The following is an 18,937-nucleotide window of genomic DNA, read 5'->3' on the forward strand; positions in this document are numbered from 1 at the left end:
TTTAAGATTCCGCTCAGGAAACCCAAGTCTGCCGGTGCTAACTGTTGAGTGCGTACAGTAAAATTGGATAAAGCTTTTCGAAAAAACATCTAAAAAGCCCTCTTAACGCTCAGTTTAATTTCCAGTCTTCTATGTTGTCGAAAGTTCGTACTCCGTCACCAAAGTCGCTCTGATAGTTTTAGACATCTTGAATTAATAGTGCTACTGTCTTTGTTGCAGCTCTACAGATGACGTCTTAAAGGCATTAGAAAAATACAACGTGTAAATTAATTGTGACATAATCGAAATTGTGATCCAGCTCCAAGAAAATCCTTATCATGTTTTGCTATATCACCCACCCGTGCTACGAGAAATAAGAATGGACATAATAACGGACAGTTCAAACCATCATTTAACAAATAAAGGTGTTATTAGGTATTTTTATTATTATAATTATTAATTCAATCATTTTCTACCACTTGTTCCCTTTAGGGGTCGCTGGTGACTACAGCCTATCCCAGTTTATTATCATTATTTGTTCATTTAAATGGCTTTTGACCCTCGTTTACGATATGGTTGCTAGTTAACAGTTGTGAAATTACCTCTACCTTATGTCCAACCAGGAAGTGACATCATAAAATTGTCGAAATTGTCAAACTAGCGAAAAATAGGCAACATTTTTAATACAATCTTAAATATAATCATGTTCTCCAACCGTAGTCCACTTTAACAATAAAACTGGTAATATCGTCCGGGTAACAACACTGTAAAAATGTTAGACACTGTTAGTTATGTGTTTGTGGTTTGTGTAAAACTGCGCTGTGCTGCTGCGTTCTCATTAATTTCACTACAGTTTAACGACACCTCTGACGGCTGTTTTACCTGAACACGTTCATTTTGCGAGTTATTTGAATTGCGGACCGTTCCAATTCTCATTTGCACTTTCAGAAACCCACACGTCCCTGAAGTGTGTATTAAATGCTGGCGCTTCAATGCTCTAATAATGAACAAATTAACAATTAACAGAATTCACAGCTTAACAGAAGAGCTAGGACTGCCGGTAACAGTATTGCACGTAAAGAGGATAAAAGACTTATTTGTGCTGTAGACATGCAGATGAGCTCCCACTCGTCGGTCCAGTCCCATGCTGCCTTCACTGACACCGCATTAAAACCATTTTCCCGACTCGCGCGAGGTTGAAAAGGTGTTTGTTAAAAGCTTGTCACTTCTTCACTCTCCACTTGGCATGTGTCTTTTGGCTCGTTTGCCTTCCTGTCACTGGCATATCAAAGCCCCAGCTGCTAAAAGGACTTTGCATCTGTAAATTATGTCCAATATCCCTGCATTTGACGCTTTCAAAGAGTGGAGGCGGTGTCGCAAGCATCTGAGTGCCTTTTGAATACATTTAGAAAGAAAACGTTTAATTTTGATTCAGTTTCTCAATGTAAATTACCTGAATCATATGAATAATTACCGAAATTATCTTCATAGCAGCATTTAAGTTTTTACCGTATTTTCCGGATTATAAGTCGCATCAGCCAAAAAAGGCATAATAGAGAAAAAAAAAAACATACATAAGTCACATTGGAGTTACAAGTTGCATTTTTGGGGGAAATGTATTTGATAAAATCCAAGACCAAGAACAGACATTTCATCTTGAAATGCAATTTAAAATAATAACAATAGTTATGTCTACTGATGTCTGGTGTGTTAACGTAACATATCAACAGTTATTCAGATAACTATAGCATTAAGAACATGCTAACAAGTTTAGCAAAGCATCAGTTTTACCCCAAATCACTAAATCCATTGAATTCTTCTTCCTCTGTGTCACTTCTAAACTCCACAAACTCCAGAGGAAGAGGAAGTGCAGATTCTTCTTCTGCGTCGCTTAGAGCCTAGAGCGTCCTCTTGCGATTGCCAGTGTGAAAATAACAAATAATATCACATAAGTCGCACCCCGGCCAAAACTATGAAAAAAGGTGCTACTTATTGTCCGGAAAATACGGTAATTAGTTACTTTTTATTTACAATCTGTGACAATTTAATTACCGCTCCCAACTCCAGTCTGTTTCTTTATCTCCTTGTTATTTTTTGCCCCCAATCAACAAGCATCTTTGCGTTTGAGAAATAAGGATCTCCCGCTGCGTAAATGTGGGTCTGAATTGAGTTGTGTGTGTTTTGTTTGAGACATTAAACTAATGATGATTATGGCTGCGATTATCAAACGTGTTTATCTCAGTGACATCTGTTTGCACTCATCACCGCGGATCCGTCTCAAGCTCCCAGAAGCAAAAACAAAACCAAGAACAAATACAACAAAAATGGCACAACAGCTGATGCCCTAAGTCGATGATCAGTTTGGTAAATATGGTTTTATAGCGTTTAAGACAATTAGGACGCATAGTGTAGTCTAATAACTGAACTCTGAGTCACATTACAAAGGATTTTTTACTATGACTTTATTTGACCTGGAGTCTTAGTTCATAAATTGACAATTGCAATGTTTTTCTTTTTCCCTTTAGTTTTTCTTTTGGAAGTTTGAAGATTGTTAGGATATATTCAATATGTAATGTGTTATACCCTGTACAGCCGTGTTTTCTAATAAAATGTAATGCAATATTCCCCAGTTATTACATATTAAGAAAATTATTACAAAATGCTGAAAAATATAACTTTTTTCTCTTCAGGAATATGTAGTAACATCAGAAAATGACTCGTACCTAACTACAGTGAACAGTAATAGTATTGTAGTAATTGTATATAGGGCAGGGCAATTTGAATTTGAATTGATTTATTTTTTTTCAATACTTGACGATGTGAAAAATGGCAACATCGTTAAATCCAGGTCACTAGCTGTGTCCAGAAGTGCACACGGAGCGACAAACAGCACTTTTCACACTTCTCCCTCGAAACTATTTTCAAAGAAAGGACAAAGTATCTTTTTGACGAGCTTTTACGACGTTCCAAGAGCCTGTGCTTCGTGAGTGAAGTTTTCTCCCTAAAGTCACTGTTTGCAGCAGCCCCGCTCCGGCTCCGCCTCTTTTTCCCCTGGGTGCGAGTATCCATGACGACGATGGATGAGACGTGCAGCATCCAAACTTTTAGATTTGAGATAAATTTACTCCTGACAGTAATATAGTGCAGAGAACAGGAGACTTAGATTTAGACAAGAGCCCAAAAAAAGGATTTACAGAAAGACTATTAAGATGAAATAAAGCAAGCAAATATTAAATTGAATAGAACTTATTAAACCAATTTACAATAAACTAAATTAGACTATGAGCCCAGAGGCATAGATTTTCTGAATAGCAGGCATATTAAAATGTTATGAGCTTTCCTAAAGAGCAGCAGTGGCAGTGACTTCGTATAAAATTGTAATTGTTCAGTGTGCAAAAAAAAACAACCCAAAAAAACATTGACATTTTTTGTCCATATCGCCCAGGCATTAAATAGCATCACAAGAGATAAATGCATTTACAGCCCTGTTTTAATATTACATCACATTAAATAAGTCTGGGTTAGAGTTAGGATTAATCATTTTACCAGAAAATAACCCGTTTGTCCTGTAAATCACCATTAACCATTATTATATTTTTCTTAGTAACTACTCCAGTACATGTTATTTATACATACATTATACCTGGTAAAATGTACGAATCACCCACATTTTGTAATAATTAAATAGTTTATTACACAATACATTACATGATGAAGTGATCATTTTAGTACATTTTGAATTTTTATTACGTAATGTGGCTGACCAAACCCAAGAAAATGATTTAAAAAAAAGCTTTAGCCTTCTTAGCGCAGTCTTTACTGACAGATATGGTCAATCTGAAAGGAATTTATTCTTTTTATTAATTACTTTATTAATGTGTCATACAATTTGAGCCAGCTGTCAAAGTATATCACACTCACATCTTACATCAAACCTGTGAAAACCCTTCGTCTAAAACACGTCCACTGTCCGTGTTCTATTTCTTTAATCACATTTAACTTCCACTGCATAATTGGAGATGATTTTCCTCCAACTCTTGCCGATGGCGGTTGTTTCGGCCGATCCGCCTCGCGCCGCTCTCATCACGTTGACATTTCCTGCCTCGCGCCCCTCTTCATCTTTATTAGGCACAAATGTCACAAATCCCCATCTCACATTTGCACTAATAGTTTATTGAGTGCTTTTATTTTGAAAAATGCTTCCTGGTGCGAGCCATTGCGAGGCCAGCTGGATTCTTTTATGGCCACATTATTTTACCATTTGTTTTCATTTAAAAGGGTTTTTGCGTAAGTTAGTTTTGTTGCATCCACGCTGAACCGGCTGCTGTGCGCTCACGTTAGAGCTGTGCGATTAATCCAATTTATGATCGTACTTTTAATCATTGCTCTGTTCACTTAAAAGAAATCGAAAATACAATGGATGGCTCTGTTTAGGATGATTTGTGCGCTCGTTCTGCAACAAACCCTGGGGCAAAATGTACTATACTTTTCTAATGTACATACCAGTATAGGCTTTTAAACAATAATATATCTCTCCAAGTTATTTTTGACAATAATAGTTTGAAACAATTGCGAGTCTCGTCTTAAGACACCTTTTGATTCTCTGGTTTTTAACACGTCGTGAGTTGTGTTTTTCATTATTTCAACAGTTTTACATTTTAATTTTTTGATACAGCTTTTTAATTTGACCGGTTTGATTGCTTAGGTTTTGTGAAATTAATTAGAGGTGTGTTTTATATTTGATTTGTGTCGTGAGCAGCACTTTGGATACTGTTCTTTTTTTAAATAATTGTTTCATATAAATGTTTATTTTCCGCTATAATTGAGCAGCCTCTACTCAAGTTGTTCAGAATGCAGTTGACGGCTGTGGCGTAGCTCAATGTTGAAATTATTACTAGTTTTTGTCATTAAAATTACACTTTTTATTACTTATTTTCTTATTTTCTCTTTTAATTCTTGTTTCTTGCTTGGTATTGTCATTTGTCATCAACCAATATCCAAAAGTCAACAAATGTAGAGCCTTTCAGCCTATTTTATCAACATATATCCAGCATAATCTGCAAATTAATCATAGTTTTTTGCACCCTGGCTCATTTAAATTGGGGGCTACAAAACAATATTGTGTAGTTTGTTCAGTTTATTGAACGGGGACCAAGTACAAGAACATTAATCACATAAAAATGAAAATATGCTTCGTGGCAGATTGTAGCGCTCAGAGCTAATTCCAATTTGCATCTATTGTGTCTGTTTTTTCTCCTGGAATTCGGTTTTCTACAACAACTTTACGAGAACTATCCGAGCAAGATAGTCCTGACCATGAACCTGGATCAAGATCTGGAAATGGGTCTTCAGACGTTATAACTCAGGGGCAGTGAAGTCTAGAGGTGGGCAATATATTGACATTTAGATAATAATGTGAATGTTGTTTTGAAATTAATTAACATTTGAATATTGAACATACCATGTATTGAAAGTGAAAAGCTACAAAAGGAGCTGATTCAAAATAAAAATGAAAAAAGTAGTTATGTTGCAAGGTCAAATATGGGTATAAGGTGATATTTGTGGAATTTTATGACTCTATTTTACAAACATTTCCCATTTGCTTGTTAATTACACCTCAGCGAACACATTCAAAGATATTTTATCACATATTTCTGTTGGACTGACATAATGATGTAATGTTTGTCATACGAAATGGAGTTATAACTTTGTAAACTCAGAAATATTGCACAAATCGACATAGGAAACTGGACAAGGGCTAATTGCGGACTACATTGCACCAAACATGCATACTGTATATTTTGTATATTTTGAATGACAAGAGAAACACTTGACCGTGAGCCATTTTTATTCTGACACTAAAAAATGTTCACACCTAAGAAAGAATGTTGACGGCCCCTGGAAAGACTTGCCAAACCTTCAAAATAGACATCGTTACACCCCAAAGGCGCAATTAAATCTTTATATTTTTGTGGCCTCGATGCCTTTTTGCTGTCGCAGTAATAGTAGTACTACAGTTCTCTGCGTGTAACTTTGAGCAGGTGCAGGTAACTCTCTTGTGTACGTGTGGGTGTCTTCTAGTTCACATTCTGGAAATAGATATTAAGTGAATTCTGGTCAGTGTTAACATGAATAAGTTCCACGCAGACTTCAAAATGTTTAGTTTCTCATTCAAACCTTTCGAATTTTAACGTTTTCGTTCACTCAAGCAGGTGACGTGCCCTTGACCAAAAGTTACAAAGGGCTGAGGTGACTCTTTGTCAAAATATACAACTATTGCGCTATGGCAACAGCGCTGGATATTCATCACTCCGAAACCCATTGATGAGCATTTGCATGAGATCCTTTCATAAATATATAATACGCATGGCTTTCTACGGGCGACAGTGTATCAAAATAGATCATATGAATTGCCGCTGTTTGGAGCACTGCGCGTTTACAATAGCGGAACAGATCCTTGTTTGCCATGTTTTGTAATTGCTTGCAAATGTAACCACCGAATCGGCGTTCTCTCTGAATATTAAACCGATGTTACGATCCCTAATTCCCTTTCACAGGCGCCGCACCTGCTGTAGTGGTTTAATCTTGTCCCCCCGCTGCAAAAATAATGAGGTCCACCCAAGAGAGCGCGTTCATATCTGTTCATACACAGCTCGTTCACTCACTCAGGGCATTTCGGCCACTGTACAAACAAAAGGGCCGTATCTTTCCACACCACAGTCCTATCGGGAGTTACAGGCAGGCGGCTGACAGTAAATGTGTCCACTCAAAGGGAAAGAGCGCATAAAGCACTACTACAGCTGTGTCCATTTGGCTAGTTCCTCGCACACATGGTACGTCCAATAGCGCGTAAGAGCGTGTATTAATAGTGATGGAGGGTTGACATGAAAAGCAGATTTTGTGGTATGCTTGGATGAATATGGCTTGGGTTTGCTGCATATTGTGTTTTACAAGCGTCTCCAACTTTTTGTACTTGGACGTACGATATAGGGCTGCAAAAATAACGTCTGGGATAATCGTAAATGTACTGTCATATTTTAAATAACAAAAAGAGTGGCATATTTCAATTAAAAATAAAAGAATCCACAATGGAGCAAAAACAGGACACAGTTGACATTTGGCGTCTCACACAGAAGCTCAAAAGACAAATTTGAGGTGGATAAAATGCTAATTAAGTTGTTTACCACATGCTGACCTATTTATCAAAACTGTGAGATCTAAAACTCTGATAAAGTAAGTTTTGCACAGGATAGCTGCTGCAATTTGTGCACCAATACAACATTTGATTACGATTTTAAATGCTTTAAAAGGACCCACATACGTACATAAAGTAATAATGTGTTGTTTTCCAAACCGTGGTAATAAAATGTACAGTATTTACCTCGTTGTTCGATACCAGCCCTAGACCATTTGCAGAATGTCTTTATCTTCCCTTTCTTTGCCTGGAATATTATTATTATTTTATTTTTTCTTTGCCGGGATTCGAACTCACGACACTGTGTCAGTGCCTTTACCTCCTGGTGCTTCAGTTTCTCCAGCAGTTAGCGTTTCCTCGTGAACATTGAGCACTTTGAAAAAATCGGATACATTTTTCCAGCAAAATTCCCCCCAAACATGATATTTTGTTGTCCTCCATACACATTTTCCCACTCTTTGTCGAAATAACTGTAGCTTCTCTTTTCCATTTGTTTTTAATATAATTTTCATAATCATTCTCCTTGAAAGTTCTGATTTATAAGCCTTGAAAAAGTTCGCTCTCAGGGTTATAATGGTCAATACTTAGTTTAATTTCTTGATTATAATAACTCTAACTATAAAAAACCTATAAAAGTCCTGTTTCTCCAAGCCAAAGGACTCTTTCAGCATATTGAAGCTTTTCAACCCGGTGCTGTTAGGTGCAAAACCTCTGTACTAAACCAACCAGTTTAAGATTTCAACATATTTGTTTAGTTTGCATGATTTAATTAGCTCCCTCCATGTTGTAAGCACATTTTTGGCCTGTACAGGAATCTCCGGCACAACATTACGCTCATATTTTTCCACTGAGCTTCACATTCTGTGTCACATCAGTGTAGCAACGCTCTGATTTAAGCTGAACTAAAGTAATTGTTCAGACAAGGTAGACCCCAACCTGCTTTTTCTTTTGACAGTTGTAGGTTTTTTGCCTTGCTAAACACATCTTGAGATTGTTTTATTCCATCAAACAGTCGGTTGAGTATGGAAAATTGGGAGAGGATGGAAAAAAATAGAGAAAAACATGAATTTGAATTGTTTCAATCCTTTTCCTTGGACTTAAGCATGAAGATTCCATTTTTCCATAGTGGAGTTTTTCTCTAAAAGTTTTCATTTGCCAAAACCACCTTGTTATTTCATATTTTGTAATATTCTCATCATGTCCCACTTCACCTTGGCCTCCATTTCCCCCCAAAAAATCCATTGTTTTTTGTGTAGAAACTTTTGCTTCTTCTCCTTGTTTGTGTTCCAGAGGGCAAGGTGGAGGTAACGAAGGAGGGCATGAAGCTGTGCACTATGGGCCCCGGGCGAGTATTTGGAGAGCTGGCCATCCTCTACAACTGCACCAGGACAGCCACCGTGCGCAGTGAGTGAAACAACCCCGCAATCCACAGCCCAAGTGAACCAGATATGAACAGACCACACAATTAACAGCAAAAGTGCCAAAAAGCAATGTATATGAGTGGGGGGAGGGGTGGGGGAGGGGTGTCATCCCGTAAACGAATCATTGAGGCAATTAAATAATAATGAAAGCTTATTTGTAATCAATTACACTACACGTTTCTGTGACTTTTTGAAGCAATTTTGATTATAGCCCCTATATAATTAAAATAAACATTAGTGGTGGGCGATATAAGCAAAAATGTATATGTCAATATTGTTTGGACCCCGTTAACGATATTCAGACAATATCAAGTCGATCCAACAGAAATGTGTTAAACATGGTTTGTATTAGCTGGAGTTTCAGACAAATGGGAAATGTCCAATGAATCATAAAAAGCCTCTATTTCAATTTACAACATTACTTTTTTCTTTTTTCCAATTAAAACCAGCTTAATTTTATACTCTGCTTGATTGGCTAACCTCAGTTGCGATATTATCACAAGGTGAAGAAGCGGCTTGTTTCTAATGAGATGTTGTTGTTTGCCTGGAGTTTTAAATACCCTGAAAACAGAAACATTTAGTTTTTTACTGGAAGCGACAAGTGTTTATTTGACTTTTTACACATCACAAAATGTTTCACAAATGTTGCCTGAACGTCTCACAGGGCGGTCAGCGCAGATGTTGGGGCTTTTGAAAGGCTTTTTCACGACTTTACACAGGATTTATAACTGGAAAAGACATTCTTCAATGTAAGCACTAAAAGCTCAAAATCCCCTAAAACTATTAATATTTATTGCAGCACTGTTACTATACATTCGGAAAGTGTCAGATACTTACAAGCCATGTTTCTGTTTTTTTTTCCATTGTCCATTACGCATGACCAGAAAGCTACGGTAATCACTCTGCAAATCATTTTTTACAACTCGCCACAACTAAGGGAATTTACATTATAAAATGCAGTTGTACTTTTGTACAGTGTGAATTGTTGTGTATAACTGACAGTAAAGATTAGGACTGTTCTAGTATTTCAGCAGTTTATGCAGATTTCCTTCAAAGTTTACATTTGTTTACATAAGCGAGATGCAGCTGCAGAATCAGAATCACAATAGGGTCATTGTCAATAAACAAAATTCAAAAACCTAGGAACTTGTCTTGGTGATGCAACACAAAACAATAAAACAATGAATAAGTCATAACAATAAGTTACCACGATCATCTGTTCCGGATGTCTCCTGGGGCATGTCCCACCGGGAAGAGACCTAGTGGAAGACCCAGGACACACTGAAGGGACTATGTCTCTCGGCTGGCCTGGGAACGCCTCGGGATCCCCCCAGAGGAGTTGGGTGAAGTGTCTGGGGAGGAGGAAGTCTGGGAGTCCCTGCTTAGACTGCTGCCCCCGCGACCCGGCCCCGGATAAGCGGAAGAAGATGGATGGAATAAGTTATCAGATAAAAGATAAAAAGAATAGAATAAAAATAAAAAATAGGCTTAATATGTACACACATTTACAGTTGTACAGATTTACATATATACAGTGCAGAAAGTGAACTGTGTGTGATTAAATTATGGTTAAAATGACAGTGTTTAAGAAGTGTTCATGAGGAAAGAAACTGTTCTTGTGGCGGTAGGTTCTTGTCCGGATGGACCGGAGCCTCCTGCCTGAGGGGAATGGCCTCCTGCCTGAGGGGAATGGCCTCCTGCCTGAGGGGAATGGCCTCCTGCCTGAGGGGAATGGCCTCCTGCCTGAGGGGAATGGCCTCCTACCTGAGGGGAGTGGCCTCCTGCCTGATGGGAGTGGCCTCCTGCCTGAGGGGAGTGGCCTCCTGCCTGAGGGGAGTGGCTCAAAAAGTCCATGTCCAGGATGAGACGGGTCGGCTGTGATCCGACCTGTACGTCCCAGAGTCCTGGAGACGTACAGGTCCTGCAGAGATGGAAGTCTGCAGCCGATCACCTTCTCAGCAGAGGCACAATGTGCTGTAGTCTCTGTTTGTCCCTGGCTGTGGCTCCAGCGAACCACACTATGATGGAGGAGGTGAGGATGGACTCAAAGATGGCCGTGTAGAACTGCACCATCATCTTCTGGCAGCTTGGTTTTCCTCAGCTGCCACAGGAAGTACATCCTCTGCTGGGCTATGCAGGTGGCATACAGGGCCCGTGTGTGGCGCACAGGGACCGTGTGTGGCATACAGGGACCGTGTGTGGCGTACAGGGGCCGTGTGTGGCGTACAGGGGCCGTGTGTGGCGCACAGGGGCCGTGTGTGGCGCACAGGGCCTGTGTGTGGCGTGCAGGGCCCCTGTGTGGCGTACAGGGCCCGTGTGTGGTGTGAACCGGTATCTAAACAAGTACTACAAGCTCAAATTTAGATAAATTTTTTAAGAAAATGCAGATATTATTTTCTGCAGTGTGGGTGTTTGGTCTCTATATTCATCCAAATATTTCAATGGCAATGTGCTTGGATGTGTTTCAATATGTGCTAAATATGATACAAACCCAAAACTAATAATAGAATAGAAAATAGTCCTATAACATTTTGAATACAATTTATTTTTCACACAGTGTTACTAAGGAAGATTTCTTTTTTGCAGTGTGGGAGTTTGGTCTCTGTCACTGACCAAAGTCGCTCCAACTTTTCCCTGTTTGTTCTTCACCGCGCTCCGTTACCAGGCAACAGCGTTTCCTGGCAACCGCTTTGGGTCCGAAGACACCAAGCCTTTCCTCTTCATATTGTTTTTATATCGTTTCACAGGCCGCAGTGATTATTTCATTAAATTCTATGGATTAAAACAAAGGAGGGGTAAATTAATGAAGAGAGACATCTGGAACATACATTTGTTTCGTGCCATAAAGCGGTTTTATTTGTAGATAGAGACAGTCACGATTAATGAGGAAGTAGCAAAGAAACGCTGGGTTTAAACAGGATTCTCCACGGAAACCTGAATAATTTACAAAGCAACAAACAGCGTTGTCGGCAGGAGTTTAGGCATCAGTTTTTATTTTTATTTACTGATAAATATTTCGAAGTTTCAAAAGTGAAGTCATTTAAAAGTCCTTTTTCAGTTTTTAACTTCAAAACCAATGCAGCCAACCTTTGCAGTACAATATATAGTCTATATACGTTTTTGGTTGTATGGTTCAGAAACATGGATCATTAAGAAAGAAGGAAAGCTTAGACTGGAAATATTCAAAAAACTGTGCGTTGAAAAGAATAACCAGTGTTTCCACAGATGCTCATGTAACATCTGATGAATTAATAAAAGATGCACACAAGCTCTGAGCGCCATCACAAAACGAAGTATAAGTTACATGGAAAAATCAGGCATTCAAAAAGTCAATAGTAACAATGGATAAAACAAGTCAAAGAGGACGACAAAGCAAAATTAAAACATTTGACAAAGGCCTTGAAACTCCTGTCATCGACACAATGAATGGATACCTTTGGAACGTGCATTTGGCAGTGGGAAAAAAGATCATCACAAAGAAATGGCTGACAACAAACCTCACCAACAATCAAGGACTGGATGGACTTTACTACTTTACAAAACCGTGAGGGATTTTGGATCCACTTTGACCCCGAAACAAGTCCAACAAAAAATAGATTCAACCAGCACTGGTCTGACAAACGATACCGAAACAAAAAAGTTTTGGCACATTCCGTCCTCGACTCAACCAACTTTCCAAAGTCTGTGCGTCTCCATGGCAACGCCCTGGCTGTCTCCGCTCAGTGTTGGAAACGTCTCTGTTGAGCTGGTGGTGCTCATTTCAATTATAATTCCTTAGATAAACAAAACCAGACAAAAATGTATTCACTGATATTACTATTTTAATGTGGTAATATTATTGTGTACTTTGATGTATTACACTTTTAAGCTTTTAATAATGATACTTAGCTATTGCAAGTGAAAAATAGTCAACGCTGAATGCCTTTACGACCCTTTAGACAAGCTAAAAATGAATGGCTATGTTTGAATTGCTGTAGTTAAAGGTGCAATATGTAACTTCACTGGTGGTGGATCTGCCCTCTATTCCTGGTCGAACTACAGGTCAGATCTGTGGAGTAATGACATGTGCATGCGAAGATTAAATTGGCTTTAAATGAGGGGTTGAACCTACAATTGAAATGTATAAATTATTAATATGTCGGCCAAAATGTCTGCTCAAGTAAGAGTAATGTTCCTTTAAATAATATTACTTAAGTAGAAGTAAAAAGTACTCAAAGGCGCAAAAGGTGTGTGAAACTACTACTTAAATACTGACTGGAAATGGACGTGGACGTGAAATGTATTCAAATCATGCCCACAACCAAAAAATCTTGTTTACTGGTTTTGTTCTGGGTTTGCACTACTTTTGACCTGGTTTGGTCTTGTTTAGTCTTTGTTTAATTCTGCTTTAGACTTGTTTGATTCTGGGTTTGTCCTTGTTTAGACCTGGTTTGTTCTTGTTCTGTATTGAATGTCAATTTTGCAAATCAATGTTGTGAAATGGTAAAATGGTCCCATTTATAAAGCGCTTTTCTACCTTCTCTCAAAAGGCTTTACATCGAGGAACCAGTCACCCATTCACACACCAGTGAACGCAGACACTGGGGACGAGGCGGGTCAAGTGTCTTGCCCAAGGGCATAAGGGCAGTATTCACCTGAGGCAGCTGCGATCGTACCTGGTTATTGTATTTTTTGGCCCACGGTAAAATGAAGTTGATTAGCCCTGGCTCGGAGAACACTTTGTCGTGTAGTGACTGTTGCTCCGTCAAATGCACTTCAATAATATCTCAAATTCTGGATAGTCTGAAGAATCGTCACTCCAAAAATCTTAAAGGTGTATGAAGCTTAAATGTTCAAATTATTGAATGTCGTTCACATGTCATGAGTACTACCTGAATAATGGATAATATTAGACCTGTAATAATGAGTGTACTTGGTAATAAAACACATGCAAACAAACAGCTTTTCTGCAGTGACTTTAATTAGTGAGATTCGTTGCCAAAGTCTCTCTCTTCTCCCTCTTCTCCGTCTTCTCCCTCTTCTCTTTCTTCTCTCTTCTCCCTCTTCTCCGTCTTCTCCCTCTTATCTTTCTTCTCTCTTCTCCCTCTTCTCCGTCTTCTCCCTCTTATCTTTCTTCTCTCTTCTCCCTCTTCTCTCTCTTCTCTCTCTTCTCTTTCTTCTCTCTTCTCCCTCTTCTCCGTCTTCTCTCTCTTCTCTTTCTTCTCTCTTCTCCCTCTTCTCTCTCTTCTCTTTCTTCTCTCTTCTCCCTCTTCTCCGTCTTCTCTCTCTTCTCTTTCTTCTCTCTTCTCCCTCTTCTCTCTCTTCTCTTTCTTCTCTCTTCTCCCTCTTCTCCGTCTTCTCTCTCTTCTCTTTCTTCTCTCTTCTCCCTCTTCTCTCTCTTCTCTTTCTTCTCTCTTCTCCCTCTTCTCTCTCTTCTCCCTCTTCTCTCTCTTCTCTTTATTGGCTTTGTTTGTGATGTCAGCTGCAAAAGGTCACATGACTCCCTCTCCATCTGATCAGGTCTGACCCAGACAAATCGTGTTCCGCAGTTGCTCAATACAGGCTTATGAGAACAAATGCCATGTTCTATTATGAAGTCTATTGCATGAAACGGCAACAACAACAAAAAACAACAAAATAAACCTTGAATACTGCCATTTTCACGCCTGTTACATAAACCTTTTCATATCGACCGTTCTCTCACTCACAACAATGCATTTGAATTATAATACATACATAATAGGACATATAGCATACATTGCGTTGTTGTGGTTTGAGTGCGGGCCCGCCGACCAGATGGTAACTGTTTCAAACCTCAGCAAAGTTAAAGCTGCTAATGTCAAGACAAAGACGCTTTAGCTACATCAAAAACGTACAATATTTGTCATTAAACTAACTAATCAACTGATGCCATAAGATAACAAAACCTATTAAAACACATACATGAAATTAACTCAAATCTACGTATTGAGTAACACCAAAAATACAAAACTTTTTTTTTTTTAAACATACAAACGAACATACAATAAAAAGCTTTAATAGACAAAGGCAGTTGTGTTGTGTTTTTTAAGGTATTTTCCACACATTATATCAAGAAATTATTGGTTACTTTTCAAATAATTCATTACAGCTTGTTGGGAGACTCGTTGTGGGTCTCAGACGGATGAAATTTAAAGTAAAAATGTATCCTCTGAATTTGGAATTATGCTCCAGTTCCAGTTGCCCTCGGAGGTCATAGCTCGGAATTAAGTTTTCTCCAAGTTTGAAACTTTGTAAGTTATAAATCGGCGTGTGAAAGTGAATTTCTGCTTTTGTTGCTCCTTGTGGACGCTATCAACATATCGCATTTATAGCTCAGCGCAGGGGCAGTTCACAAACAGCACTGAAGGGAACACAAGTGCTATCAAAGTCTGTCCAAACGCACACAACTAGAACACTGCATTAATCCTCAAAATGTTGCATTAAACAGGAGGCTTAAATACAAATCCAATAAATTAAATCCAATAAATTGAATCCAATCCTTATTTAAAAAAAACTAAAAAATATTAGAGTTTGGTTTAGTACCTGTGGTAAATAGTTATCATAGTTTTAAATCAGTCAAGTGACAGTTTGTAAAGAAAAGAAAAGAAAGTAATAAAGTAATCTGTAATATTGAATGTTAATTAAGCCTGTTCCAATAATCACTAAATCGACTTATCGGATTTAGTGGGTCAGAACAATAATTTTTCGTCTTTTTTTCGCTAGTCGGGAATTATTTGTAGTTATTTGGTTTTACAATCAGATTTGAGCTGGAGAAGGTTGAATGAGTAACTTCCACTCATAATGTAATGGATTTGCTCTGCTATTTATGTCATTCAGGACATATTTTTCATTGTTATTGTACGTTTAGAAAAGGGTTTAACAAGATTCAGGATTATTGTGTAGTAGTTTCAATAGCATTGTTTCTTGTGATATTTTCTGTAGCAAATACTGTATATCGCACTCCAACTTGTGATGTCACGATATCAAATGTCAGTGTTACGATTATTGTGAGAAAAAACATCACAATTTAATTATTATTTGCGATTATTGAGACTGCGACCAAACAACAGTGAAATCTTTCATTTTCTGTCATTTCCATTACTATTCCACAAGTTTGTGACCGGCTTTACAAAACTTTACTTTCTGAAAGACAAAATAAAGTTAAATGTGACAAAAACCACCAGATAAAAAAAGCTCTTGACATTTTGCTCTATTTTCTACCTCTATATTTAACAAAAAATACTTAATGTTGCTTCTAAAATGGCCATGATTATTATTTTTTTCATTCTTACAATTATATTGTGACCTGAATAATCATAATAATCAATATAACATACAATCTTGACATAACTAACCCCAAAATTTTGAAATTGATTGACCTAAAATCGCAAATGAGCTCATCACCAACATAAAAGCATTAGATGGAAAATCGTGACACGTTATATTCAGTTTAAGATCTTTTTTTTGGAGCGACAGCAGAAGTTTCTTAACAAGGCCGCACCTGGGTACACTTTATCCCGGAGAGTCGGTTTTTGAAGTGGATTTGAGCGAGAAGTCAAGCCGAACATCCTTTTCTGGAGCTTCGAAAAGTGCGATCTCTGTGAGGGAAGAAATAATAAAATAAAATAGACTTTGTGGCGTTTGAAACCTTTGATTTGAACAACAGGCTTCGCTCTGTCAGTGCAGCTAATTTCCCAAAGGACCGACGAAAAAGTCACTCGGAGAGACATCAATAGACAGACCTCACTGTTCAGAAAGCGTCCAGGACTCACACTTACACCGTCCAACAGCAATTAGTACGGGGCCAAAACAGGAATTTATTTACTATTTAGCTTAAATTCTAACCAAAGTCTTCAGGTATCGTCATCTGAAAGGTGTTTTCGTGTCTTCACTGTCTCAATTGTAGAGCGATATCACTTTTTTTTACAAACAAAGTAACAGAAACAATGAATAAAGTTTGATATGATAGAGTTGTATCGCGTTTTGGACTGTGTGATTAAAAAACAAGCTAAGAATTGTCATGTTTTGCCATTTGGAATGCCGTCGTCTTTACCTTTTGTTGTCTGATGTGAGATTATAGTTTTCAAGCTCACAAAAATCTGTTTTGCAAGACTCCAGGTGATTTAGTCTGCTGCTCAAGTGAAGAATGCAATCAATAATTGTTAACAACACGGCAACTTAGAGCTGAGTTGGGAAAATATTACATTTCATTTGCAATTTATTTTTGTTTCAATAGTGGGATTTTTTTTTCAGATTGCGCATTTTAAACACATCCCGGAGCTTTAGCATATGAGATAATTCCAATAATCATGTTTGTAAAGGTGTGAACGACAGGGTTTGCACACTAAAAGAAGATATTGAATTGTTTGTAGAAGAAATGAAGTGACTTATTTTGTCCTGTGAAACTGCGATTTCACTGATCAAAATGCAATCATGAAGGAGGTATAATCACGAACACAGGATCAATGGTAGGCTGCATTGCAATGTTTTTGAGTATTTTGATAACGATAGTCCGACAAACTTTTATCAATGCATCAAGAATGTACTAAAATGTGCAGAAATCGCTTTATGTTTGGAAACTTAGCACTTACACTAGACGTTTTTGATAGCTTTCATTTTAGACGACATACTTGGTCTTCAACAACTGCACAATTCTCAATTTATCTTCCATCTCTACACAATGCATTCAAATTTATTTTGATTTGAGCCTAATTTTGTCCTGATTTAGGCATGGTTTGGCCCTGTTCTAGTCCTGGTTTAGTCCTGGTTTAGGCTTGGTTTGGCCCTGTTCTAGTCCCGTTCTAGACCTGGTTTAGTCCTGTTCTAGTCCTGGTTTAGTCCTGATTTAGGCTTGGTTTGGCCCTGTTCTAGTCCCGTTCTAGACCTGGTTTAGTCCTGTTCTAGTCCTGGTTTAGTCCTGATTTAGCCTTGGTTTGGCCCTGTTCTAGTCCTGTTCTTGACCTGGTTTAGTTCTGGTTTAGACTTGGTGTAGTCCTGCTCTAGTCCTGGTTTAGTCCTGTTCTAGTCCTGGTTTAGTCCTGGTTTAGTCCTGGTTTAGTCCTGATTTAGTCCTGATTTAGGCTTGGTTTGGCCCTGTTCTAGTCCTGTTCTAGTCCTGTTCTAGACCTGGTTTAGTCCTGGTTTAGACCTGGTTTAGTCCTGTTCTAGTCCTGGTTTAGTCCTGATTTAGGCTTGGTTTGGCTCTGTTCTAGTCCTGGTTTAGCCCTGGTTTAGTCTTGTTCTAGTCCTGGTTTAGTCCTGTTCTAGTCCTGGTTTAGTCCTGATTTAGGCTTGGTTTGTCCCTGTTCTAGTCCTGGTTTAGTCCTGGTCTAGTTCTGATTAAGGCTTGGTTTGGCTCTGTTCTAGTCCTGGTTTAGTCCTGGTTTAGTCCTGGTTTAGTCCTGGTCTAGTCCTGGTCTAGTCCTGGTTTAGTCCTGGGTTAGTTCTGATTTAGGCTTGGTTTGGCTCTGTTCTAGTCCTGGTTTAGTCCTGGTCCAATCCTGATTTAGGGTTGACTTAAGGTTTAGTCTAGTTTAGTTTCAGTTCGGGTTGTGGTGTGTGTGCAATAATGTGAAGTGAGCAAACGCACCCTTAAACGTGACATTAATGAACATAGAAATATACAACTTCTGGACACTTTTGAATCTGTTTTTACATCAAACCCTCACGACTTTACGGCTGATCTTTGTACTTCCCCAACTCGCCCGCACGACCTCACCTCACTCTCTGCGCAACCATCACTTTTATCTCCTCTCTCTCGGCGCCTTTTTAAACTCCGGCAGAAGTCTTTAACCATCCCATTATTGGACCTGTTTCTAGGCAACAGTTTTTACCTTTGCGCTTTTATTTCATTACTAACTTACTCGGCGCTAATGTGCAGCGGTGGGCTCGCGCTGCACAATCGCAAAAACGTAATGTGACCAGGGAAAGAAGAAAAGCCGAAAGATTTGAAACGGGAGAAAAGGAGAGAGGTGAGGTATCCATATGCTGTTGCCATGACGACGCTAACTGTACTCGTAGGGATACTGTCTTCAGATGGTCGTCTCCCACGTAATGTGAACAATTATAGCCCCTGCAGACCTTATAATATCCTGCTGTGATGGAGAGTATGGCTGTTGCGATGTCTAATTTTAGCTGGGAAATTATTGTGAGAATAATTACGCAATTTGATGGTCATAATTAGAAAAAACACACACATGAAACTAGAATGAAAATCAATATCATCACTATTTGTTGTTCTGGAGGGAGACCGAATTAGAATATGAAATGAAGCATCTTAAAATGATTAAAATGACTAAAAATTAGAGTAAAAAAGGGCTGATTAATATAAATAAATTGAACA

At 38.4% G+C, this 18,937-nt stretch overlaps 1 protein-coding gene across 1 annotated transcript in view; it reads left to right on the forward strand.

The window, feature by feature from the left end:
- LOC140368916 (cGMP-dependent protein kinase 1-like) overlaps nucleotides 1-18,937 on the forward strand; it is an 83,149-nt gene that overhangs the window by 25,484 nt on the left and 38,728 nt on the right. Inside the window, exon 3 of the mRNA XM_072456081.1 lies at nucleotides 8,465-8,578. Coding sequence (XP_072312182.1) covers nucleotides 8,465-8,578 — 114 coding nt within the window. The remainder of the gene's footprint in view (nucleotides 1-8,464; nucleotides 8,579-18,937) is intronic.

Source organism: Eucyclogobius newberryi, unplaced genomic scaffold (assembly GCF_026437365.1).
Source record: "Eucyclogobius newberryi isolate DKJ021-1_F unplaced genomic scaffold, fEucNew1.0.hap1 SCAF_20, whole genome shotgun sequence".
NCBI classification, from domain to species: domain Eukaryota; kingdom Metazoa; phylum Chordata; class Actinopteri; order Gobiiformes; family Gobiidae; genus Eucyclogobius; species Eucyclogobius newberryi.